A 25,154-nucleotide genomic window follows, 5' to 3' on the forward strand; every position below is an offset into this window, starting at 1 on the left:
ACACCCGCATCGTGGCAAGACTTCTTCATTTGACACTCTACGTACCAGCTGACCCCCAGGCAGTCGAGTTTCTCAGATGGAACGTGTTAAGTCTGGTAATCTGCTCCGCGTAGATTGACCACGCCTCAGATCCGTACAGCAGCGTTGATAGTACGCACGCATTGTACACTGTGATTTTTGTCTCCAAACTCAGCTTCCAGAGCTGCTTTCGAAGTGTTTCGAGACAGCTAGCAGAAGATCTGATGCGGTTGTTGAGTTCTGCCTCTATATCCACATTTCTGGTGACGTATGATCCCAGGTAGCAGAGCTGCTTCAAACGGCCAGCTTCTTGCTATTTTCCTCTATCTTAGGCTTTTCATTTGCCGGTTGGCTCACCACAGCTTCAGTGGTATATCAGCACAGTCCTCTTGTCGCTGAACTTAAGGCCGATAGCAGTACACGCAGTGGCAAAGTAGTCAAGCAAGGCGTGAGCGACCAGAGCAGCATCATCAGCAAAGAGCAGACCAGTGACGGTTGTGTTGGATACAATCGTTCGGGCTTGGAACCACTGCACATTGAACGGGCCACCGTCGAAGCGAGTAGGCAGGTATACCCCAAGCCTGTTTTCTTGGAAGGCATAGAACAGGAGGCAACAGAAGTGAGATATTGAAGAGGCAGGGGGCCATGACGCAGCCTAACCTGATCCCGCAGTTGACAGGGAAGCATTGCGACACATCGCAATCGAAAATGACGCGGGCCTACATGTCATCGTGGAAGGATTTCACGATTTTGAGAAGGGTGGGTGGAGAGCCAATTCTTAGCAGGACAGTGTATCAGGGTAAAACCTGATAAAAGGATGCGTTCTAAATCGTGAGCTTGTTCGATTCGGGAAACCTATTAAGAAAATTAATTTCTGGAAAGCCAAGTCAGTTTCGGCTAAAAATAATAACTTGCAAAGGAAGAAAAAAGAAAGCAAACCTATACTTCACGACTTTAGTGACTGCAAAGGTCTGAATTGCGCGGTAAAACAACCCGATTTGCTTACACCTGTTATTTGTGGCAATGGCATAGGAAGCGCTGATGAAAGAAAAAGGTGCGAGGTATAAGATGTTCAGGTGGGATTTAACTTGCTATTTTTTCAGTTTGGCTGTGAGGTTTGGACGAAAGACATAAGAATGCAAGTAAATACTGAGCTACGTTAAAACATTTTATTGATTTTATTTTGTTTCTACGATACAGCTGACGCCGGATAATATAATTGGTGTTTCCAAAATAACAGCGAAGCTACTACACAGGTAAATTTTGATCAAGGAACGGCTTGAATTCCGCTCAACACCTTTATTTGTTTATTTACAGCCAGAGTTTCAAAGAACCGTTGTTGAACTGTTCTGCAAAGTTTCTCAAACGAATATAAAATAAATAACTTGCATTAGCCGGCATCTGAAAAGTACAAATTTACAATTCTTTTCCGGCGGGCGAGATAATAAGTTTAACTTTGGTAGTAGCTTAATTTCTAGAAAAGCAGTCCCTTCCAATCCTAGGAAATTAGTATTTTACTAAATAGCAGCTTTTAGCTTTGTTTCGTTGCTAAATAAATTAAACCAACACAAGTTCGTTTTTACGACTGAGAATTCCACGAACTGCTTGCTCATTTACGGCGGAAGTTTTATAAAATTACTCGTTCTGCACTGCACCGCTAAAACACCTGAGAAATCTCTTTAGAGCATTGCGGTAATTTGAATTGAAAATGAAACAGATGCAAGGATTGATGGCACAATTTGAGACAGCCATAAAATAGGTTATAGTTGCATAGACAAAGAAGCCACAAGGCAAACTGTCCCTTGTCAGCAGTAGAAAGCTGCCAATACTGTAGGGTACCCAGCACAGTACAAAACCTAACACGATAGCAATGGCCATCTTTAACACGTTTCCCTTCCTTTTCGCTCGTTGTTGTTCAGCGTTGGTTGATTGCTCGCCTGGAATCTCCTGTGACCTGCTTGTTTTGAAATAATGTTTGTACCTCGTGAAAGGCGATGGCAAAACAGAGAAAAGTAGCGCTGGTGAAAAGAAAAGGCGATTGGTTAAGCATTCGTTAAAAAACGTAGAATTCCGTGTCCCCTCTCACACACCACATAAGGAACTATTAAGAAAATTTCTCCATGAAATTGTAGGCTCAAAAATCCAAACAAAAACGGGAAAATTTCAAAACAACAAGCGTTAAAAGAAACTGGTTGACCTTCCGGCATCCCGCCATGTTGACTCTGCTTTTGTAGCGCCTTTACATACTTTATTGTTACCTCCCCAATGGGGCTTTTCAGGAACAATTATTTAAATACTTAAGTTACTAATAACTACACAATTAAAATTAATCAAATTTAAAAAAACAATTACAACATTATCTAAACTTACTAATCGAGAAAAATACTAAAAATAAATGAAGTTCAGGAAGTATTTACAAAATTGTCTAAAAGCTTATTCTTTAAGGTACGTTTAAAAACTTGAACAGAACGGCTTGGTTTAAAAAGGGGGTCTAAATTGTTCCAAAGTCCAACAGTTCTGTAATAAAATGTTCTTTGACCTGAGGCTGTTTTAAAAAGAGGTACATTAAGCTTTTGGCCACTCCTAGTTGTACGCTTGGTAACTTGCTCGCCTTTGTGCACAGGCTTGAGCCACCCATTTCTCTCCGCACATGCCCGCTCCACCCAGTTGACCAAAATACCACAGTGCCGTAGATCATTCCGCACTCGATCTTGGAAACGTAGGATTGGCCACCCTAGAGGACGAGACCCCGATGCCGTCTCGTTGAAGAGGGCCACCTTGAGTAGCCGGTTATCCGGCAGTTGGCATACCTATCCAAGCCATCTGAGCCGCCTGGTAGTGAGGATTGTGCGCATGCTGTCACATCTGCATCGTCGGAAGACCTCGGCATTTGACACTCTATCTCTCCAGCTGACTCCCAGGATGCACCTCAAGTTCCTCAGATGGAACGTGTTAAGTCTGGTGATCAGCTCCACGTATATTGACCACGTTTCAGATCCGTACAGGAGCGTTGATAGTATGCACGCATTTTAGACTGCGATTTTTATCTCCAACTTCAGCGTCCGATTCTCCCAGTTCCGCTTCGACAGGTTTCCGAGACAGCTAGCAGCACAACAGATGCGAATTGTTGAAAAGCCAAGTCAGTCTAGGTTATTTGTATTTTTAGAAAAAAAGAAAGCAAATCTTCAGTTGAAGAATTTGGTGACTACAAGGTTCCGACTTGCGTGGTAAAGCAACCCGGTTTCTTTTCACCTGTTATTTGTGGCAATGGTATAGGAAGCGCTGAGGAAAGGAAAAAGTGAGGGGTAGAAGATGTTCAGGTGGTATTAAACTTGCTATTTTTTCCAGTTTGGCAAAACTTCGGCCAGAAAACAAGAGAATGCTGCTAAATACACAGCTACGTTTTAACATTTTATTTCTACATACAGCTGTAGATAATTTAATTAGTGTTTCCAAAATAACAGCGAAGGTGCTACACAGGTACATTTTGATCAAGGAAAGGGTTGAAATCCGCTCAACACCTTCCTTATTTGTTTACTACAGCCAAAGTTTCAAAAAACTGTTGTTGAACTGTTCGGTAGCTTTCCCTAAATTTTGTTTTCGTTTCTAAATAAAGTAAACCAACATAATCTCGTTTTTCTACTGAGAGTTCCACGAACCGCTTGCTCAGTCACGGCGAATTTTAAATATGCGCTGCGCCGCCAAAACACCTGAGAAGTCTTTTTAAAGCATTACGATAATTTGAACTAAAAATGAAACAGATGCAAGGATTGATGGCACAATTTGAGGCAGCCATAAAAAAGGTAATATACGAGTATTTAAGGAAGCCACAAGGCAAACTGTCCAGTGCAAAGTACAATAGTAAGATGTCAATATTCCGGGGTACCCAGCACACGACAAACACTAACACGATAGCAATGGCCATTTTTAACACGTTTCTGTTCCTTCTCGCTCGTTGTTGCTCAGCGTTGGTTGATTGCTCGCCTGGAATCTTCTGTGACTTGAGCTTGATAACGATGATAGAGTAAAGGATGGTCAACATGGCGATTGGGATGTAAAAAAATACCACAGACACCGCAAGGAGGTAATTTTTAGCAGAAAAGGATTCTCCAAAGCCTTCATCCCACTGCGCCTCACACTGTAGTCTCCCTAGATTTTCGACAGTTGTATACGCGAATAAAAATGGCGAACACACAGCCATCGCGATGATCCACGTGGCGAGAATGAAGAAGGGGCACAGCTTTGAACTGATGAGTGGGGAACGGAGGGGAAATATCACAGCTCCAAATCGATCCACGGCTATCAGAACTAGGTTTTGGACAGATACAATAGTGGAGACATTTGCTAAGATAGTTACCAACTTACACAAGGCCTGGCCAAGAGGACCACTGATAAGCCAGGAGTCTGCATACAAGTGAGTTACTTTCGACGGAAAGTAGTATATTGGAAATAGCAAGTCGGACATGGCCATATTCACGATAAAGAAGTTGATCGGTTTTCTCAAGTTGTGCGTTTTGTAAACAATTATTCCTATAAAGGAATTCCCAAGCAGCGAAGCGGCGAATATCAGGCAGTAAGCGAAGGTGTATCCAATCTTAGCTGCTGTAGAATTGAACGGACTGGAGCAGCTCGATCCATTCACCGTTGTGTTCATATTTGCTGATTTTCTAAAGTTCTGTTGTTTCCTTCACAAACTCATCCGGTTTGTCAGGAGCAAGCCGCCGTTTCTCTACTTATGCTTAAGAGGAAATTACCATGTGGTCTGTCATTCGAATTAGTTGCTTTCAATGTCATTATTTAGCTGGTTATATGGATTATTATAGCTGAGGGCAGACCAGGTGTAAAAAAGGGAAGAAGAAATAAAGTTGATGCGTGCGATAAGTCAGGAAACTCGCCATGTTAATTTGGTAAAACCTGGTGAATAGGTACCAAGAAAATGGTGAGCTCATTCGGCAGAACTAAGAAACGATTTTATTATAATTAAAATCCTAGTCAGGTTTTCAAGAAAATAATTATAACAAAAACGATAGCTCATGGCTTTTAAGCGGAATTTGATGAGAATATTTAAGGTTGTGACCTGGGTGCTAAAATAGCGGGGGTTGTTTTAAGATGATGTTTGCAGCTGTTGCCTCCTTATGAAAGGCGATTATAAAACAAAGAAAAGTTGAGATAGGAAAGAGGAAAAGCAAGTGGGTAAAACATTCGTTAAAAAGGCGTAAAATCCCGTTACCCCTCTCCCACACCACATTAAGAACTTTTGAACTTTTAATCTTCAAACGTTTGTGCGAGAGCTGCGAAATCAAGCTGTTGTTCATGGATATACTTCCTTGAATTCATTATTTTAATCTTTTGATACAATTTATTTCAAAACTTAAGCCTAAATCTTTTTTTGTTGATTCTGATGCTAAAGGTGGACTGAAAAATCTTCCTATGTAGGTCTGTTTTGTCTAATTGAATTTTGGGAAAAACTTGTTAAAATATGTTTTCAACTGTTCGACTATCGTTGCATCTTTAGCTGAGCTGTTTTGCATCTGAAAAGCTTGCTCAATAAACGTCCTGTTTACTGCAAATCCCAAGAAATGTACGAGATATGTCAAAATGTTTTTTAGGATACGAATAAGTGAGGAGTTAGCTTATAGCCGTCAATGTTTGCCGAAAAACCGTCGAGATTTGGCTATGTTTTTTTTCGAAAATGATGCAACATCAACATGTTGCTTGAAAGAGCTCACTTAGAAATCAATATTTGAACATCTTGGCAAGTGAGGAATATTAATTTTTTTCCTATCCGTTGTATTAACAGTTTGATTTGGATAACAATCAGTGGGCGAGACCTACCAATGCAATCTTTACCTTTTATTGCACTTTTGCACCATTGCGTGCATAAGCCCGCTCGCGTCTTGAAGTCGTTTTCTGTGCCAGCGCTTGTCATGTTATATAGATTATACACTGATCAGTGGAATAGGGTGTAGAGAAACTGAGAATTGTTCAAATATGGCGAGAGCGAAAGAAGAAAGAAAGTTTATTACGTTATTAAATTCTGTTTTGTTCTGAGGGTTTGTAAAACAGTAACAATGGACAGTGAGCTCGCACAGAACCTAAGAAAAGGACTAAGAAAAAGTAAAGTGAAGTGAAGTAATAACACGGGGAGTGCTTGCCCAATCTGCCGAGCCAGAGACTTATGATGAAAGTGTTTGACAATAAACCTGAAAAAATGATGCTTTGTAAATCGTGGGCTTGTTCGATTCGACAAATCGGTTGAGAAAACGAATTGTTGGATGCGGCCAAGTCTGCTTCGTTCCAATATAATAAATGTAGTAAAAGAAAAAAGAAAGCAAAACTATAGCTCAAGACTGTGGTGACTACAAGGTTCTGAATTGTGCAGTAAAATAACCCGGTTTGTTTACACCTGTTATTTGTGGCCATGGCATAGGAAACGCTGATGAAAGGGAAAAGTGCGGGGTAGAAGATGGTGGGATTTAACTTGCTATTTTTCCAGTTGGGGTAAGGGTTGGACAGCTAAATAGAGAGCTACGTTATAACATTTTATTGCTGTTTCTATACGATAACTAGTGTTTCCATGACAACATCAAAACTAGTACCCCGATAAATTCCGACCAGGGAACAGTTTAAAATCCACTCAACACCTTTGTTATGTGTTTATTTACAGCCAGTTTGATAGAACGGTGGTTGAAAGATATATAACTTACATTATTAAAAACTGGATCATTGTATAATGCAATTCGAGCGATTTGATTGGCTTAGCGGCCATGGTATATGAGCCATTATACCATGCCCGAGGAAAAGAGACCTTTAAATTGTCTTCTAATTGTTACTTGCAAAGGGGAATCCGTAAAATGTAGCAATATTTTGTGATTGTTTTTAATAAAACAATTATTCCACTCACGCTTGTTGGATATGAGATGATTATAGCCAACTCGGCGCTACGCGCCTCGTTGGCTATCTATCATCTCATATCCAACGCGCGCTCGTGGAATAATTGTTAATTAGATAGTATAACGAGCATATTTACAATTTTTCCAGCGGCCGAGAAAATAAGTTTAACTTAGTTTTATCAAAGCAGTTTTGTAGCAAAGCAGTCCTTTTTCGGAAAAGCTCATTGAACTTTGAATTAAATTGATGATCTTTTTGTTTATGTGAAATTTTTTTCCTTAAATTTTGCTTCATTAATCCCTGAAATAAATTAAACCCGGCATAAGATCGCTTTTACGACTGAGAGTTCCGCGAACCGCTTGCTCGGTTACGGCGGAAGTTTTAAAAATTTACTCGTTCTGCACTGCGCCGCTAAAACACCTGAGAAGCCTCTTTAGTGCATCGCGATAATTGGAGCTAAAAATAAAACAGATGCAAGGATTGATGGCACAATTTGAGAAAGCTATAAACAGGGTAATGGTTTTATAGACAAAGAAGCCACAAGGCAAACTGTCCCTTTCAAAGAGAGATATTAAGGTGCCAATACTGTAGGGTACCAAGCACAGCACAAACCCTAACACGATAGCAATGGCCATCTTTAACACGTTTCTGTTCCTTTTCGCTCGTTGTTGCTCAGCGATGGCCGTTTGCTCGCCTGGAATCTTCTGTGACTTGAGCTTGATAACGATGATGGAGTAAAGGATGGTCAACATGACGATAGGAATGTAAATAAATACCACAAACATCGCAATGACGTAATTGTTAAGAGAGAAGGATTCTCCAAAGTCTTCATTCCACCGGTACTCACATTGCGGTCCTGCTGGATTTTGGACAATTTTGGCGGAAGTGAGTAAATATGGCGTAGGCACAGCCATCGCGATGATCCACGTGGCGAGAATGAAGAAGGGGCAGAGCTTTGAACTGATGAGTGGGGAACGGAGGGGAAATACCACAGCTCCAAATCGATCTACGGCTATCATAATAAGGCTTTGGGTAGAAGCAGTAACGCAGACAAGTGCTAAGAACAAATTCACTTTACAGAGGGCCTGGCTAAGGGGACCAGAGTGAAGATTGGTAAGCTCCCTCAGGAACAGGAATATTGAATACACCAGATCAGACATGGCCATGTTCACGATAAAAAAGTTCATTGGTTTTCTCAAGGTGTGCGTTTTGTAAACAATTATTCCTATAAAGGAATTACCAAGCAGCGAAACAACGAGGATCAGGCAGTAAGCAAAGGTTTGTCCAATTTTCGCTGCTGTAGGATTGAACAGACTGGAGCAGCCGGATCCATTCACCGTTGTGTTCATATTTTCTGGTTTTCTTGTTTCTTTCACAAACTCTTCTGGTTTTGCAGGAGCAAGCCGCCGTTGCTCTATTTAAGCTTAAGAGCAAATTACCATGCGGTCTGTGATTCGTCACCGGTGCAAGGAAATTAAGGCGTATTGAATTTAATCCACGCAATTTTGCATACTGATTAAATAGCCAATCAGCTAATACGTCTGCTCGGTTTGTCAAACTGTTTTCTTTATTACGGCTTTTAATGGGTGTTAAACACTGGAGCTAATTTATTTTATTTTACCTGATGAGAAGAAGCTGTTTAAAATTGTGTTATTTAAAACTAAAAAGTATGGCGGCAGTGAAGAAACCTGAGAATAATTTATTTTGGGGAATTTTGAGAGGTTTGGACAACAATGAGCAAAACCCATCAATCGAATATTTTCCGCTAGGGGCCCCAGTGGTCCATTGAGGTGGATATATCTTTGCATAGATGGCCTTAATCGCCTCAGAATGTCACGAATTTAGTCATAAGGAAAGTCTAAAGTTTTCCTCGACAAAATGTCAGCTCAAAATTTCGTAACAATGACGCACCAGTTCCTTTCGCTTTCGGAGGAGCGGATATTAAATGCAAAATGTTAGGCCAGGTAGCATTTTCGTGAAACCGACAACAGCTCGTACATTCGGGAAATGAGATTCCGTTTTGTAAACAAACTTTCTGCGTCTTAAATTTCCAGCTGAAGCATTCGAACAGATCATACTATATTAGCTTTAGCAAATATGCCTTCAGAAGGCCACCAAACCATCTGGAAACACAGGAGACAACATTTGGAGTGTTTTTGTTTAATGATGTTTTCTCTGGGCTGCCCTGTTTAAGGACGGTGCCTACTAATACAGAAGTATTTTTGTGCGGTTTGTGACTGTGCGGAAAAAGCAGACCTTTGCAAGGGCTATTGGAATCCAAAAAGAAATTTGGGGGAAACCACGCATTTTTCAGAGATAATTACTCTGGCAACAATGTTTCTAGAAGGCGCCAAAATATAAAGAAATGTATGGCAGTTTTTCCAAAATTGAAGCTTAATTATCTCGGAAAAATGCATGGTTACCCCCAATTTTCTTTTGGGATACCAAGAGCACGTGCTAAGTTCTACTTTCTCCGCATAGTTTTAAACCGCGCAAAAATATCCCTGTATAAGTGAGCACTACCCATAGGAAACCCGAGTATCCCGAGATGCGTGGAACGTATGCGCAGTGACAATAGTAGGCACCGTCCTTAAACTTTTTAAAAATCTACATACATAATCCAGTGCGTAGATGTCTCTTAGTTGTTTTCAGTGTCAATATTTAGCTGGTTATATGGATTATTAGCTGACCGTAGAACAGGTTTAAGAAAGGAAGAAGAAATGAAGCTGATGCGTGCGACAGGTCGGGAAATTCGTCATCCGTTAATTTGGTAAAACCTGGTAAAAAGGTACCAAGAAAATAGTTACCCCATTCAGCAGAACTAAGAAACAATTTTATTATAATTAAAATCCTAGTCAGGTTTCCGAGAAAATAATTATGAAGTAGAAAACAAAAACCATAGCTCATGGGTTTTAAGCGGAATTTGATGAGAATATTCAAGTTTGTGACCTGGGTGCTAAAATAGCGCTGTTTGTTTTGAGATGATGTTGGCAGCTGTTGCCTCCTTATGAAAGGCGATTGTAAAACAGAGAAAAATAGAGATATGGAAGAAGAAATACGAGTGGGTTAAATATTGATTCGCTAAGAAAACGTGAATCCCGTTACCCCTCTCACACAACACATTAGGAACTTTTGAACGTTTAATCGTCAAACGGCTGTGCTGCGAAATCAAGCTAATGTTTATGCCTATACTCAATACAATTCCTTGCATTTATTATTGTAATGTTTTGCAGCAATTTCTTTCAAAGCCCAAGCCTCCATGTATTTATTGTTGATTCTGATACTAGAGGTGGACTGGACAATCTTCTTCTGTAGGTCTGCTTTGCCTAACTGAAATTTTGGGAAAAAATGGTTAAAATATGTTTCAACTGTTCGACCATCGTTGCATCTTTAACTGAGCTGTTTTGCATATGAAACTCCTGCTCAGTAAACGTAGTGTTTACTGCAAATCCCAAGAAATGTACGAAATATGTCTAAATATGTTTTTTTTTTTGGAGGATGCGAAGAAGTGAGGAGTTGGCTTATAGCCTTTAATAAACCGTCGAGATTTGGCATGTTTTCCCAAAAATGATGCAACATCAACATGTTCCTTGAAAGAGCTTACCCAGAAATAAATATTTGAACATCTTGGCAAGTGAGGAATGTTAATTTTTTTTCCTATCCGTTGTAGTAACAGTTTGACTTGGATGACAATCAGTGGGCGAGAATTGCCAATGGAAGCTTTACTTTTTATTGAACTTTGCACCAGTCTACGTGAATAAGCCCGCTCATGTCTTGAAGTTGCTTTCTGTGTCAGCGCTATTCATATTATATAGATTATATACTGATCAGTGGAATAGGCGTGAAGAAACTGAGTTAATTTGGCGAGAGCGAAAGAAGAAAGAACGATTATCACGCTATTAAAATCTGTTTTGTTCTGAGGGTTTGTAAAATAGTAACAATGGACAGGGAGCTCACACAGAACCTAAGAAAAGGACTGAAAAAAAGTAAAGTAAACTGAAATTTAATGTCAATAAAACGGGGAGTGCTTGCCCATTATCTCCCGAGCCAGAGACTCAAAATAAATGTGTTTGACAATAAACCTGATAAAAGGATGCCTTGTAAATCGTGAGCTTGTTCTATTCGACAAATCAGTTCAGAAAACGAATTGTTGGAAGCCAAGCCAGTTTCGGCTTTAACTAAAAACCTTACACAAAAAGAAAAAAAAGAAAACAAAACTATAGCTCAAGACTTTGGTGACTACAATGTTCTGACTTGGGCGATAAAACAACCCGGTTTGTTTACACCTGTTATTTGTGGCAATGGCATAGGAAGCGCTGATGAAAGGAAAAATGCGGGGTAGAAGATGGTGGGATTTAACTTTTCCAGTTGGGGTAATGTTTGGACAGAAGACAAAAGAACACTGCTAAATACAGAGCTACGCTATAACATTTTATTGCTGTTTCTATACGATAATTAGTGTTTCCAAGATAACATCGAAGCTAGTACCCCGATAAATTCCGACCAGGGAATGGTTTAAAATCCACTCAACACCTTTGTTACGCGTTTAGTTACAGCCAGTTTGAAAGAACGGTGGTTGAAAGATAAATAACTTACATTAGATAGTATAACGAGCATATTTACAATTTTCCCGGCGACCGAGAAAATAAGTTTAACCGGCTTAATTTGATCAAAGAAGTTTTGTAGCAAAGCAGTCGTTTTTCGGAAAATCTCATTGAAATTTGAATTAAATTGATGATCTTTTTTGTTTATGTGAAATTTTTTTCCTTAAATTTTGCTTCATTAATCCCTGAAATAAATTAAACCCGGCATAAGATCGCTTTTACGACTGAGAGTTCCGCGAACCGCTTGCTCGGTTACGGCGGAAGTTTTAAAAATTTACTCGTTCTGCGCTGCGCCGCTAAAACACCTGAGGAGTCTCTTTAGTGCATTGCGATAGTTGGAACTGAAAATGAAACAGATGCAAGGATTAATGGCACAATTTGAGGGAGCCATAAGCCAGGTAATAGTTTCATAGACAAAGAAGCTACAAGGTAAACTGCCCCGTTCAAAGTTGAATAGTAAGACGTAAACACTGTAGGGTACCCAGGACAGTACAAACCCTAACACGATAGCAAAGGCCATCTTTAACACGTTTCTGTTTCTTTTCGCTTGTTGTTGCTCAGCGATGGCCGATTGCTCGCCTGGAATCTTCTGTGATTTGAGCTTGATAACGATGATAGAGTAAAGTATGGTCAACATGACGATTGGTATGTAAAGAAATACAACAAATAACGCAAGGAAGTAATTCTTAACAGAAAAGGATTCTCCAAAGGCTTCATTCCACTGCGGCGCACACTGCAGTCCTCCTGGATTTTCAAAAATTTTGAAAGCAAGTAAATATGGCGAAACTACAGCCATCGCGGAGATCCACGTGACGAGAATGAAGAAGGGGCAGAGCTTTGAACTGATGTGTGGGGAACGGAGGGGAAATGCCACGGCTCCAAATCGATCAACGGCTATCAGAACAAGGCTTTCGACAGACGCAGTAAGGGAGGCCAATACTAAGAACAAACGCAGTTTACACAAGGCCTGGCCAAGAGGACTATTGGTAGGCATAAAGTCTGAGTGAAGATAGATAAGCTCCCGTGGGAACAGATATATTGAACAGAGCAGGTCGGACATGGCCATATTGACGATAAAGAAGTTGATTGGTTTTCTCAAGATGTGCGTTTTGTAAACAATTATTCGTATAAAGGAATTCCCAAGCAAAGAAACGACGAGGATCAGACAGCAAGCAAAGGTTTGTCCAATCTTAGCTGCTGTAGGATTGAACGGACTGGAGCAGCCGGATCCATTCACCGTTGTATTCATGGTTGAAGACATCCTGACAGTTCTGTTGTTTCTCGCTCTTGCACTGAGTTCATCTGGTTTTTTAAGGGAAGGCGTTGCTCTATTATGCATAAGGTGAGAGAGCTTTCTGGCTCATGATTCGTGGTCACAGACAAGGAAGTGATGACGTAGTTTATCTGATTATTTGCGCACGACAAAATGAAAAGATTTTTGCTGTTGCCAACTGTTAACATTTGTCGATCTAGATGCAAAAAGCTCATGATTAGTTATCAGTATGAATTATTGAGAGTGGTTTTCGGCGACAATTAGCAAAACAGATCATTGTGAGGAGTGTAACTGCCAAAAAGCTCCAAAAACCGTGTCGCAAATGCTTCTTTGTTATTTCTGGCCATGCATGGCATAAACAATAAAGAAGTGAGCGAAGATGAATGGTAAAAAGTGCGGGGTAGAAAATGTTCACAGAGGTATTAACTTGCTAGTTTTTCAGTTTCGCTGAAACTTGGGACACAAAACAATCAGAAGTTAAATAAAGAGCTGCGTTATAACATTTTATTGATTTTTTTCCTAGTTAGTTTTTGTTTCCAAAAGAACAGCGAATCTACTAGAAAGGTAAATTCCGACAATGGAATGCTTTGAAATTCGCTCAACACGTGCACCTTGTTGTTTTGTGTTTATTTACAATCAGAGGCTCAAAGAACTGTTGCTTAACTGTTAAGCAAAGTCAGCTTTATCCAGCAAGTCGCGTGACTGATGTTCTTACCACGTTTTGACTTCCTCTATGCATTATCAGAGTACAGACCCACGGCAAAATGAAATCTATTTTTTTCTGAATACAATAACCACCTTGACTGAGCCGAGTTAAAAACTTTCAAGCAAATTTTCAGACTACTGAAAAAAAGAATGATGAATTTGACTGGCAAAGAAGAAATAAAAATACAATCGTGTTAAAATGTCATAATAATGTAAGGTCTCATGCAAAATATAACACTATTAGACAATTCGTAAATATGATTCGAAGTTTGGTTTTCTTATGCTAAACCAATTTTTACCGTTACCGCCTAAGACCTACAATGCCCATAATGCAGGTAAAAAATTTGTATTTTCAATTTCTCTTGATCATTTACAACGCGGTCATCTCGACTCATTCAACATCGTATTGGTGGGTTCGTAGGAAGGGAATGTTTGACTTGTCAATTAATCCTATCTAGACCGGGGGGGGGGGGGGGGGGATTTTGCCTGCGGCGACTTTTAGCCTGAATGACTTTTTTAAATTTTGAGAAAATGCAATGAAACTTCAGAACTTTTTCAAAAATTTATCTGGAAAAAATTGAAGTGGTCGGTTATTGTTCATTGACTTTGATGAAAGCATGCCAACCAATTTTGACAGGCAGTTTTTTCAGAAATTTGAAAATCCCTGATTAAAATGAAGAAAAATTGCTTGTTTTACTGCAACGTTTACGTTTTTAGCTCATATTATGTTTCGGTCAATCTGGATGGCGTATCCAAGATGGCCGCTACTTTGCAATTATGACGTAATTACCACGTCATATGACGTCAGCAGGTCCCATTGTGGAAGTTGAAGAAAAAATCTTTAGACGTACTTTCTTAGGCTCGATTACAAGCCGCTGTTACCCAAGGGAGCAGCGGAAATCGAGCCTAGTACTATCTATGCTTGAAGACTCATTGTCCCATTATAGCGGGCAACCCCAAGGCCCCAGAAGATCAAAAAAGGCCCGTGTCAAGATAGGGTTAAATGGGCTTCACGAGCCTTTCGTACAGGGTCGTGGTTGGTATATATTAGTTCCAGAGGGATGAGCTGTTTATCGTCTATAGAGTGTCCTTATCTATCTAATTGAATGTAGATAAAGATAACTTCTATAAAGGACGTTTCAGGACTAATATTGGAAAAAAACAACATTCTCAGCTCTAGCAGTTGACCAGTGGCAAAAACTACCACAAGATATCAAAGATCTCAATATTTCTACTTTCCTAAGAAAAGTTAAACAGTATTTACCATCGAAGCAAATTAAACGTCTAAGCCAGTCGAATTCTTCTTATTTTTTTTAATTTCAACAATAAGTGTATGTGCAGTGAGTGTGTGTGCTGAGTATGTATGTAGATGTCTCCATTTAAAATGTAACTAAACAAGATTAATGTCTAACTAGAAAATTATATGGTTTACTTAGGCACTAAGGCATTTCCCCCTTAGATATTTATATTTAGTTGGTCTTATTACTGTCACTATAAAACTTTAAATTAACTAAATATGCATAAATAATATTAATATCATGTCCTAAGGAAATGTGAAATAAAGTGTTGTATTGTATTGTAGAATATGTGCGAGACGTAACTTACCAGGCCAAACCGCTGGAGACGCTTGGTATAAATAGATCACGTTTAATATCTCCAGCTGTTGACCTATCAACTTCATTTATTTCATATTTTTAAACTTTTGTTTATAACGGCTCTGCAACGTATCTGCTAATTTTATTCTTGTAGCAACTGAAGAAGGTTTGTTTTCCCAATGTTTAGACTTTCTAGTCTTCTCGGATAAGGACGATAAATCGTAGGTCCCGTCTCACAACTCTTGTTCAAGATTACTTTGTGTGACGTTGAAGAACCCACACACTGTTTGCAAGAGTAGGGGACGTAGTTCCCGGTGTTGTGGTCTAGCCTTCTATCTTTCACCCCATAGAATTGTAAACCGCCATGAGACTTGGTGATATGTCGGTATATAAGGATTTCATTCATTCATTCATTCATTCATTCATTCATTCATTCATTCATTCATTCATTCATTCATTCATTCATTCATTCATTCATTCATTCATTCAAACCGAAATATCGGGCAATACAATACATAACTTGTTTTCCTTTTATCTATCCAACTTCTTTGTTTTCGCCCTTTTACTGTCGTAAGGATTCGTCTTGTCGTCTTTAAGTTAGTATTCATACCTTAGGTGTGAAAACGACTCAGGCTGTTTTCTTACCCGGTTTCGTTGGTTAAGCTGAAGGGTAACAATGATTATGGGATTATAGTCATGCAATTAAAGCTTGTTGTTGTTGTTGGGTCAGTTATTCACATGCTTGCGAAGCAGTTTCAAATCTTATTGTTCGTTACTTTGGACACTACTCAGATGCGACGTATATTGTAGAAATTGCGAAAAGTAAATGTGAACAAAAAAGCTACAGTAAAAACCCGCGAGCAGGAACCTGTATTTTCCCAGGTTAGCCTCAACAGGTTCTTATATAAACGGTGCTTATTTTTTATTTTCAGTATTCAGTATTTAACAGAATGTAGGCTATATGGGTTCTTAAACATGCAGGTTCTTATTTTCTTGATAACAAAATATATGTACTCTTCAGTACAGTGTGAAAACAACATGGCACTTTGAACAGTCCAGCCTCAACTAACAGAGTATTCGGTTGTTGGTTTACCTAAATAAGTCAAGTATTTTTGGATTTACTAACCTATTAGAGAATATGAAATGTTGGCATTTCCTATGCCTGAGAGCTTATTTTATTTTACTTATAAATTCCAAGTCTTAAAAATAAATTTTATAGAATAAGAACCTGATTTAGATTTAAGGCTTAACAGGTTCTTATTTAAAGGGTCTCTAAAATAGAAATGTTAGACCAACGGGTTCTTAAAATTTAGGTTCTTACTCGCGGGATTTTATTGTATTTGAACAAATTCCACTTCTGGCAGTCATATATGCAGTGCCTAAATTATGTTACTCGCGAACCAATCAATGATTAGCAACTGGTTGCCAGTACGTACATGTTGGTGCATTGTTCTAAAACAGTATTAAACCCGGCTTTCAGACTTTAGACTAAAGTTGTCACTTAATGAATATTTCAAGAGTTTTGTCTTGAGAGCGAGATCGGAAAATCGGTCAGGCTGAAGCTAGGCTCTTACGGGAGTTTAAAGCTACACCAACTTTTGCTAGAAGTCTAAAGTCGTTTTCATGCATGAAATCATTTTTTTTTACAGCTAGGATATGATAATTTCTTCCAGAACGAGTTTCATCGTTTGTGTCCTCATCTCGATGTCTTACGCGGATACTTCGAAGAATGGTAAGCTTCATTTCTCCTTACGTTGCTGGATTTTATTCTAACTCGATTTGTAGGTTAAGTTGAACCACCTAATTTCCTGTTGTCTTCCTGTTAATAGAAGTCAATATCCATTTGAACCTGTTCCCACCATTATCGCGCCCAGGGGGCAAACGTTGATGCGCTAGCAAAGGGTTGTGTGGGGAGAATGGAAAGAAGACCAAGCTTCTTTCATGTCGCACCTTGTTGTCAAGGTTCGCGAGTCATATTACACCTGAGTGACAGGTGAAATAGTCGCTGTCAAATGCTTGTGTCAGTTGAAATTATTGGTGGCCTCTTTTTCTAAAACAACGAAAACATTTTTGTTTCAACTACTGTTCATTCTTCACTTGAAGCAATGCTTTGATCGTCTTAAATTTAACCCGACCCAAGCAACAAAAATAAAATTGATAATTTTGCTGGAACCATTTTTTTTTTCATTTTTTTTTTCTTTTTTTTTTTTGGAAGCTGTACCAACCCATTCAAATAGAACGAAGAAATTGTCTAATTCTCTTCAATATTGACTCAAAGACATCGAAACACAAAGAATTAAATTTATTTTTGTGTCACCGTTTAGAGAAAGCTTTTTTCAAACTTGTTAATAATTCATAAGTTGAAAACAAAGGAATCACTACCGTGGAGGAGGTTTGCAAATGAAACCTTTTCTTTAAATTATCAAAAAATTTAATGAAATTTGCTTTGAATTTCCCCCAAGAATTATTTGAGAAGCTATATATATGAAACACTCGAAAGAGGTTTTCATCCTTTTTCCAAACACCTCGAAGTTGTGTTAAAAAAAACCTCGACTAATTCTGAGTCGTCACACAAATTCCGTTTGTCATATTGGTCGCTTTTTCCCGCTTGTTGTCAGGGAGGCCCAGGCTAAACGATCAAACCGCAGTTTGTTCTTAAGGCAAAATGTTGGATAAAAATATTTGATATAGATCAAACATGGAAAATTATTTGAATGCAATATTGAGAGCAACTGCTAAACAGTAAAACATGCGTGCTCTTCCAACACGACATAAACTAAAAATGTTTGATGTTTTAGACAGGGCATAAGGATTATCCCTCTTAAGTGGTTCATTCCTATCACCAGACTCGCAGTCTCGCGAGGCGTGAAAATTGCATTGCATTCACCCTCGACCCTCGACCCTTGACCAAAAGACAGACTCCATCTAACTCATTTTAATTTCTTCCAAGAACGCATCTTCGAATCACGTTGTGTCTACATAATGAATCTTTTCAAAAGAGGATCAATGGGTCTTTTACTTCTCTTTCGTAGCACGAGTCACTCTGCTGTTTGTGGGTGATATCTCCTTTGCTGGCCCGGTAAAATATTACGTTGAGCATGGCCATTACACATATAATGACTCATTCAACGAGGTGGCGCCATTTATCAGAGAGGCTGACATTTCTGTGGGGAACTTGGAATCCCCATTTGTCGACAAACATGTGTATCCTTATATGTACAAAGATCCGAAAAAAATCATACTGGATTCGAGTCCAAGCGCTGCATCCTCATTGAGGTAAAATGCCGTCTTCATATTTTACGTATATGTATGTAATTCCCCCTGATGTTCCATTGACGAATGAATGAATAAATGAGCCTATATTTATGCTTCACAAACGTGCAAGGTCTAGGGCTGAAGCACTACTAATTGGGCACACTAGAAAGCGTACGTACGTATGTATAACTAGAAAGCTAAGATTTAAGATTGTAAAATTGTAGATAACCGAGGTTTTTCCTAAATGTTCACAAAGAGGGACATAAAGATACAGATACATCACTAATCGAATAAATTTAAAATTAGTTTATATAATGTTTAAAACACGAGAGGTAGCGTTTTATCGGGATTTAAAACCACGAGGCGCAGCCGAGTGGTTTTTGGCCAGATTAAACACGTGCTGCGAGTTTTTTTGAACGGCTTCAAAAACATTCCTCGAAAAGCATGTGTCAAGAGAGTTCAGAACAGTGACGCTTTTGTGAACGTTGGAAATTAGTATACGAGAAAAACATTTAACACCGCCAGAGGAGTTTTTATCGGGATTTAAAACCACCGTACGTGATGTTTTATCGACCATTTGATAGGTTAATGGGCTTATGAATTATTAATGAGTTTTGTTTTCATCCAGGACAATGATCAAGAGTTTTTGTTCCCAGTTTTGCAGGATTTGATGTAGTCTCACTCGCCAACAATCATTTCGACGATTTTGGCTCTCAAGGCGTCAGTTTAACAGTAGAAATTCTAAAGAAGACTGGGATAAAATATGTTGGTGATAGTTACGGAAAGTGGGACACTTCTCAGGTATTTTTATTTACTTTTTTAAGCACGAACTCGCATTACAACAGGACCCTTGGTCTGGCTAAACCACCAGTCTTCCGCCTACAGTTGTCAGTGCGGAAAGATACAGTAGAACATTGACTGAATAAATTTGCAATCCATGTTCGAATTTGCCATGTGAATAACGCTTGAGAATTGTACATTAAAGCATTATTTTGTACTCCCAAAATATTCTTTTAATTTAGGTTTTGCTGTGGACATGTGTGGCTTTATTCTTTGAAATACCGATTCCATACCTTTCACATCCTTCTTTCTCAACTCGTCAGCCATCACTAATGAAACATTGAGGCGAAAAGTATGTGACAAAGTCAGGAGGAGCTATCCCTTTTATTTACGGGTCCTTTACACTCCGAAGAAAAGTAATGTTTAAAACACGAGCAGCAGTGTTTTATCGGGATTTAAACCACGAGGGGCAGCCGCGTGGTTTTAGACCAGATAAGACACGTGCTGCGAGTTTTTTTGAACGGCTTCAAAAATATCCCTGGAAAAGCGTGTGTCAATAGAGTTCATAACAATGATGCTTTTGTGAACGTTGCAAATTAGCATACGAGAAAAACATTAAACACCGCATACTAATAAGGATGACGTTTTATCGGGTTTTAAAACCACTGCACGCCATGTTTTATCGACCATTTGATAGGTCAACGGGCTATGAATTATTAAGGAGTTTTTGAATGGTTTTTCACGATCACCGGCCTGGTATGTACGGTATGCATGGTATTCCTGGTATGCTCAGTGTGTAAGCATTCCTCAGATGTAACTACGTTTTTTACCATTCACACGAACGCTTCGACAAAATCCTTTGATGCAAGCATTTATCAGCACTGGATATCTTGGTTTAATTTAAAACTGGATCATTGGTTGATGCAATTCCAGAGTTTTGATTGGCCTAGCGGCCATGGTATATCAACCGCAAATACCGAGAAAATGGCAGCCATTAAATTGTGTTCTGGTCGTTCTTGCAAAAGCGTGCACTTTTGAAATAATTACCAAGTAAACTCATTTATTCTCTCTTTTACTTGACTCCTTATAGAAACCTCTCATTCTGGAAGCAAAAGGAATAAAGATTGGATTTCTTGGTTATTGTGACTCCCCGTCTAGATCAAATAAAAATTGCACAGAAATGAGGATGCTGTTCGAATCTGGTCCTGCCATTTATACGGATGACATTGCCACCAGAGACGTCAACAGTTTGAAAAAGGTCTTTCTAACTAACTTTCTAACTAACTTTCTAACTTTAGCCTCTTGAAATATAATTTTTTTCAAAGCGTAGACTGCAAACTTGTTATTTATTTTGGCCAAAAGATCTCCATATTTGTTATCTATAGCTGAATGGAGTTTCCAATCAATCAGTGATATAAAGGACGGTGGGTTCTAATACGGAAGTATTTTGCCAAGTTTATGACTATGTGGGAAAAGCAGATTTTGGTAAGGGTTATTGAAATCCAGAGAGAAAATTTGGGGTAACCACACGTTTTTCAGACATAATTAAAAAAAAATAATTCTAAAAAGCGCTAAATAACAACGCAATGTATGGCAATCTTTTCCCAAATTGAAGTTAAATTAACTCTAAAACTATGTGGTTACCCCTAATTTTCTTTTCCGATCCCAATAACCCTCGCGAAGATCTTCTTTTCCCACATACTTGAACTGCGCAAAAATATCGCTGTCTCAGCAGGCACCGCCGTTAAGAAAACCGACTTTCTCGGACCATCTCGAGATGAGTAGAACGCATGCGCAGTAGGAAAAGGATTCACCGCCCTTAAAAGGACGGTGAATCCTTTCGTTACTTCGCATACATTCTACGCATCTCGAGATATTCGGGTTTCCTATGGGTTTTGCCCACTAATACAGGGATATTTGAAGGCAGAACTTCCAAAAAGAAAATTTGGGGTAAACATGCATTTTTCAGAGATAATGAAGCTTTAATTTGGAAAAAGAAACGCCATACATTGCTTTGTATTTTTTTTTTTAGAATAATTGTTGCTTAATTATCTCTTAAAAAATGCGTGGTTACCCCCAATCTTCGTTTTCGATTTCAATCAGAGTCTTTGCTGAGATCTGCTTTCCCCGTATAGTCATAAACCACACAAAAATGCTTCTTTATTATTACGCACCGTCCTTAGGCTGTTCCGTTCGGATTTTCGACCTGTTCCAAACGATTGTTTTACGATTTGATGCATGCAATGACGCTCTTAGAAACTCGCCATTCTAGCTCTCTCAAAGGTTATCTTTTCGGTTTATCTGAATGTTAGAACTTTGGGAGCAAAATGAAGCCATGAATTTTAACGCAAAGAATTTTTCATTATATTATAGCATATTCATTAAACGCACAAGACTTCACAGTTAAACATTTCATAGTGTGTTGCTCCAATCAAAAGTTATGAGGCCTTGAATCAAAATGGCGTGGAATTCCACTGATTACTAACGCCATGATTTTAACTTTTCAAGGCTAAAGTCGACATCATCGTCGTCCTCATCCACTTTGGACAAGAACTTTACAGAAAACCGCTGCCCTATCAGCTCCGTATAAGCAAACATTTAATGTCTCTTGGTGTGAAGGTCATCATTGGAGCACACCCGCACGTGCTACAACCACATTGTCGCCATGGCAACAAGCTGCTGGCATACAGTTTGGGAAATTTCCTGTTCTACCCGAAACAACCCTACAAAGGAAGTACACTGGTAATGTGTTTTCATCTCCCACGTGACCTTTTAATTTGCAGATTCAGCTTGTGAATGGATTGTGCCATCTTGTTCTACATTGAGTTAATATTAAAAAATCATTTAGATAGAGGTTCTATAAGCTAGCCTCCTTTTTAGGACGATTTCCATTGTCCGAACCAGTCGGGTAGATAGGATGATCCGTTTTACTAGGGAGGCACTATTTTTCAAGAGCCAGTTATACGATTTTAAGTTCGGAGTTCTGTAAGAAAGGAGAACTGTCGTGTTTACCTGCACATCGGGTACGGAGCGTGCATCATTAAGACTGCGAGAGGTGTTGAGAGACTAAAAATTTAGCGTCCACGTGCTACTTCTGTTCACAAGACATGTAAATTGGGCTTACTTGGAGTATCAATCTATTGAAGTTTTGTTTTACATGTTGCTTGACCTTGTCGACTGGAGAAATCGTGATCCACCATTTTGGATATCGCGATGGGGGAAACAACACGAGGTGGTGGCGTGGCCTGGTGGTTAGGCCGTCGAACTTAAAATGTAGATGTCCCAACTTCAAGGCCCGTTCGGACCACTTGAATTTATTTCACGTAAACTGACCCCGTTTTCAAATCTAAGGCCACGCTATGTTAATAACCAATTGCAATTGTTCTGCCTCCTCCCAGTTGGCATTTTTAATTAATATACAATTTTATGTTCAGTTGTATTTTTGTTCAGTCATCAGTTATAGTGTCCTCAGTGTGCACTGCAGTGCTAGATACTTTGTCACTTAGATAAAGTTCTTGTTATTATTACTATAACTGAAGTAAGCTGAACGTTTTACCCGTAAAAGTAAATAGAAGCTAGCTTCCGGACTCAAGACTCACAGAGTCGTTGTGGACTGGTGAGAAAAATATAAATACTTGCTCTTGAAATTTCACATGTTCGTTACTTGTGTTTGTGTCAAACAGTCAACCTCCATCTGCTTGTTTAGGGTGATTTGGAGGATTGGATGATGGCTATCAGAGAGCCTTAACCCTATTCAGCCTGGGCTGACTTTGAGCATTATAACCTTTTTAATATTAAAGCAAACAAAACCAAGCTTTGTGAATTTTCCAGGAATGCATCTGAAAACAATTTGGGCGACATCTATTTAATGTAAACGTGAAATGTTGTTTCCATGCAAAAAAGACTTTACAGCCATATGCCCTGGTTTTAATTTTCTTCTATTTTTTCTTTTACACTACAACAAAAGGACATGTCCGTACGCTTTGCGAACTCAGCAATCTCGGACCATTTCTGGCAAATGGCATGGCAAGTGCCATTTTTCTTTCTCTTCAACCTATCCTCCGCAATCGTTTAACAGCCAAATCCTATTTGTTTATTTTCAGGATGTGTATGGAAGACTTGGAATGCCGCCTAATAAAAACAAAATTGATGCATACGAACACTTCGTTCTTGGAAACAGTGAAAACTTGAAAATGACTCGCATGCTGAAAGTAACTGTTACCAGGTAAATCTGATATGAATAGGAGGAAGCATCTTGTAAATGGGCAAACTAAAAGGGTGGAAAGCTCTACTTTCGGAAATTTGAGTTGGTAAGTGCGAGAGTTAAAGGAAGTTTCAAGCCCCTTGTGTGCTCCAGTTGAATTTAAAACGGCTCACATTTTGTTTTGTATCAAATATTAGGTCAGCGTTTAAAGTAGTAGTTTTACTTGACTTAGTTGATGTTTATGATTTGTATTTCAGAAATGGTGTGTTAGGTGCTGTATATTTGCCAGTGAAACTCCAATTTGATAAAGAAACTAAACGAATCTACCCTGAGCCTATAAAGAACGCCAAATGGATCAGTGTTTGTGGGAAGGAGGACACACAGTGCCAAAACAGTTGCAAGGTTAAAGAAAACGAAAAAAAGAAAAGTTACGATGAGAACATTTCTAATGTACCATACAACAATGAGAGGCGAGCTACATGAGCAAAGTAAAACGTTTTTCAAGCGTTTCTTATACAAATCAAAAACTCATTGATAGTTCATAAGCCCATTGACCTATCAAATGGTCGATATGCATCGCGTGCAGTGACTTTATATCAATAAACCTCCTCCTTATTAGTATGTGGTGTTTTATTAGCTCATGAAACACTCCTCTTTAGTATGCGGTGTTTTTCTTGTATGCTAATTTCCAACGTTCACAAAAGTATAATTGTTATGAACTCTATTGACAAACGCTTTTCCAGTAATGTTTTTAAAGCTGTTCAAAATACTACTCGCAGCACGTGTTTTATCGGGTCTAAAACCACTCGTCTGGGCCTCGTGGTTTTAAACCCGATAAGACACTGCAGCTCGTTTTTTAAACATTAGGTACATCGTATGCGTATTTTTCGTATTGAGCTGAACTAATAGCTTGCGCACGATGCTTAAGTCTTGGAATCTTTTCATATGCATGTAAGTATATTTTTTTATATTCTTTCGTAAGAGACTCCATTGCAAGCTTGATCCAGTCAACGAATGTGGTCTATTACTCTTATAGGTTTTGGAGAACGAGGAGACGTATTTTGAAATAAGCGCTACTAGTATTACCCTTACCAACCTCCACTCGTTACTCAGTTAAACCTCGCTTTTGACGAAAGACAGGTTTAACATACCTCCAGAAGAGGTTTTTCTGTTTGAGCAAACGGAAAAGAATCATGTGGCGGCAAATGTGAGTCACACCTCTCTTCTTTCTTCGTGTCCGTCGACATTTTAGAACATTTGTGCTATTCTACACTGATACCTTGTTAAAGTTTACAGTAAATCTTTCAAACAAAGATGTCAACTCAGTCTTACAGTCCTCCTCGGGACTACACTCACCCGACAGTTATCTATGCTTTTTGTTAATATATTACAACGCCTAAAGCCCTGTTATTATCGCTGTTATTATTAAAGAGACTATGTCACCCCAGGCGCATGCGCGCGTTGATGAGAAGCACTTTGAAATCGTTGGCCCAATTTTTCGGGGAGTTCAGGAAGCTGTTTTCGTCTGTTTGAATAGCGTTCATTTTCGGAAAGTTAGCTGAATTTTTTATTTACAAAAGTCCTTTTGTAATTACAGAAACTGTTTGTTGCGATATTTTTGAAAGCTTTTGCAATGGCGTAAAAACAAAAATCCCGCAGCGAGTTGTATGCAAATTAGACACAACCGGACTGTACTGCGCATGTGCCCCAGCTGACATGGTGCTTTGTTCTCTCTAGGATTATATTCTCATGATATGAAGATTAAGAATACTACATTGTGTAAACATCATAAGGTGTCCAACTCTGTTTTGGAGTACAGTATTCACCTA

At 39.0% G+C, this 25,154-nt stretch overlaps 2 protein-coding genes and 1 long non-coding RNA gene across 3 annotated transcripts in view; 1 reads left to right on the forward strand and 2 right to left on the reverse strand.

Annotated features, from left to right (window-relative positions):
• LOC146483171 (uncharacterized) overlaps positions 1–9,497 on the reverse strand; it is a 221,800-nt gene extending 212,303 nt beyond the window's left edge. The window contains exon 1 of the long non-coding RNA XR_014863976.1: positions 9,378–9,497. This is a non-coding gene — a long non-coding RNA (uncharacterized LOC146483171). The remainder of the gene's footprint in view (positions 1–9,377) is intronic.
• Positions 1,501–4,697, reverse strand: LOC146483193 (RYamide receptor-like). Its single transcript, XM_085106243.1, has 2 exons — positions 3,887–4,697; positions 1,501–1,848 (listed from the first exon to the last, which is right to left on the reverse strand). The coding sequence occupies exons 1-2, from the start codon at positions 4,670–4,672 to the stop codon at positions 1,654–1,656; spliced, it is 981 nt and encodes a 326-aa protein (XP_084962369.1). The 5' UTR covers positions 4,673–4,697; the 3' UTR covers positions 1,501–1,653.
• A 1,836-nt stretch (positions 9,498–11,333) lies between the features above and the next one.
• Positions 11,334–24,803, forward strand: LOC146483194 (uncharacterized). Its single transcript, XM_085106404.1, has 8 exons — positions 11,334–12,855; positions 16,760–16,818; positions 18,119–18,362; positions 18,998–19,142; positions 20,212–20,379; positions 21,630–21,863; positions 23,225–23,346; positions 23,583–24,803. The coding sequence occupies exons 1-8, from the start codon at positions 12,761–12,763 to the stop codon at positions 23,806–23,808; spliced, it is 1,293 nt and encodes a 430-aa protein (XP_084962530.1). The 5' UTR covers positions 11,334–12,760; the 3' UTR covers positions 23,809–24,803.
• Positions 24,804–25,154: the final 351 nt, after the last annotated feature.

The sequence above is a fragment of the Pavona decussata genome, unplaced genomic scaffold (assembly GCF_977016875.1).
Source record: "Pavona decussata unplaced genomic scaffold, jaPavDecu1.1 SCAFFOLD_40, whole genome shotgun sequence".
In the NCBI taxonomy this organism is placed as follows: domain Eukaryota; kingdom Metazoa; phylum Cnidaria; class Anthozoa; order Scleractinia; family Agariciidae; genus Pavona; species Pavona decussata.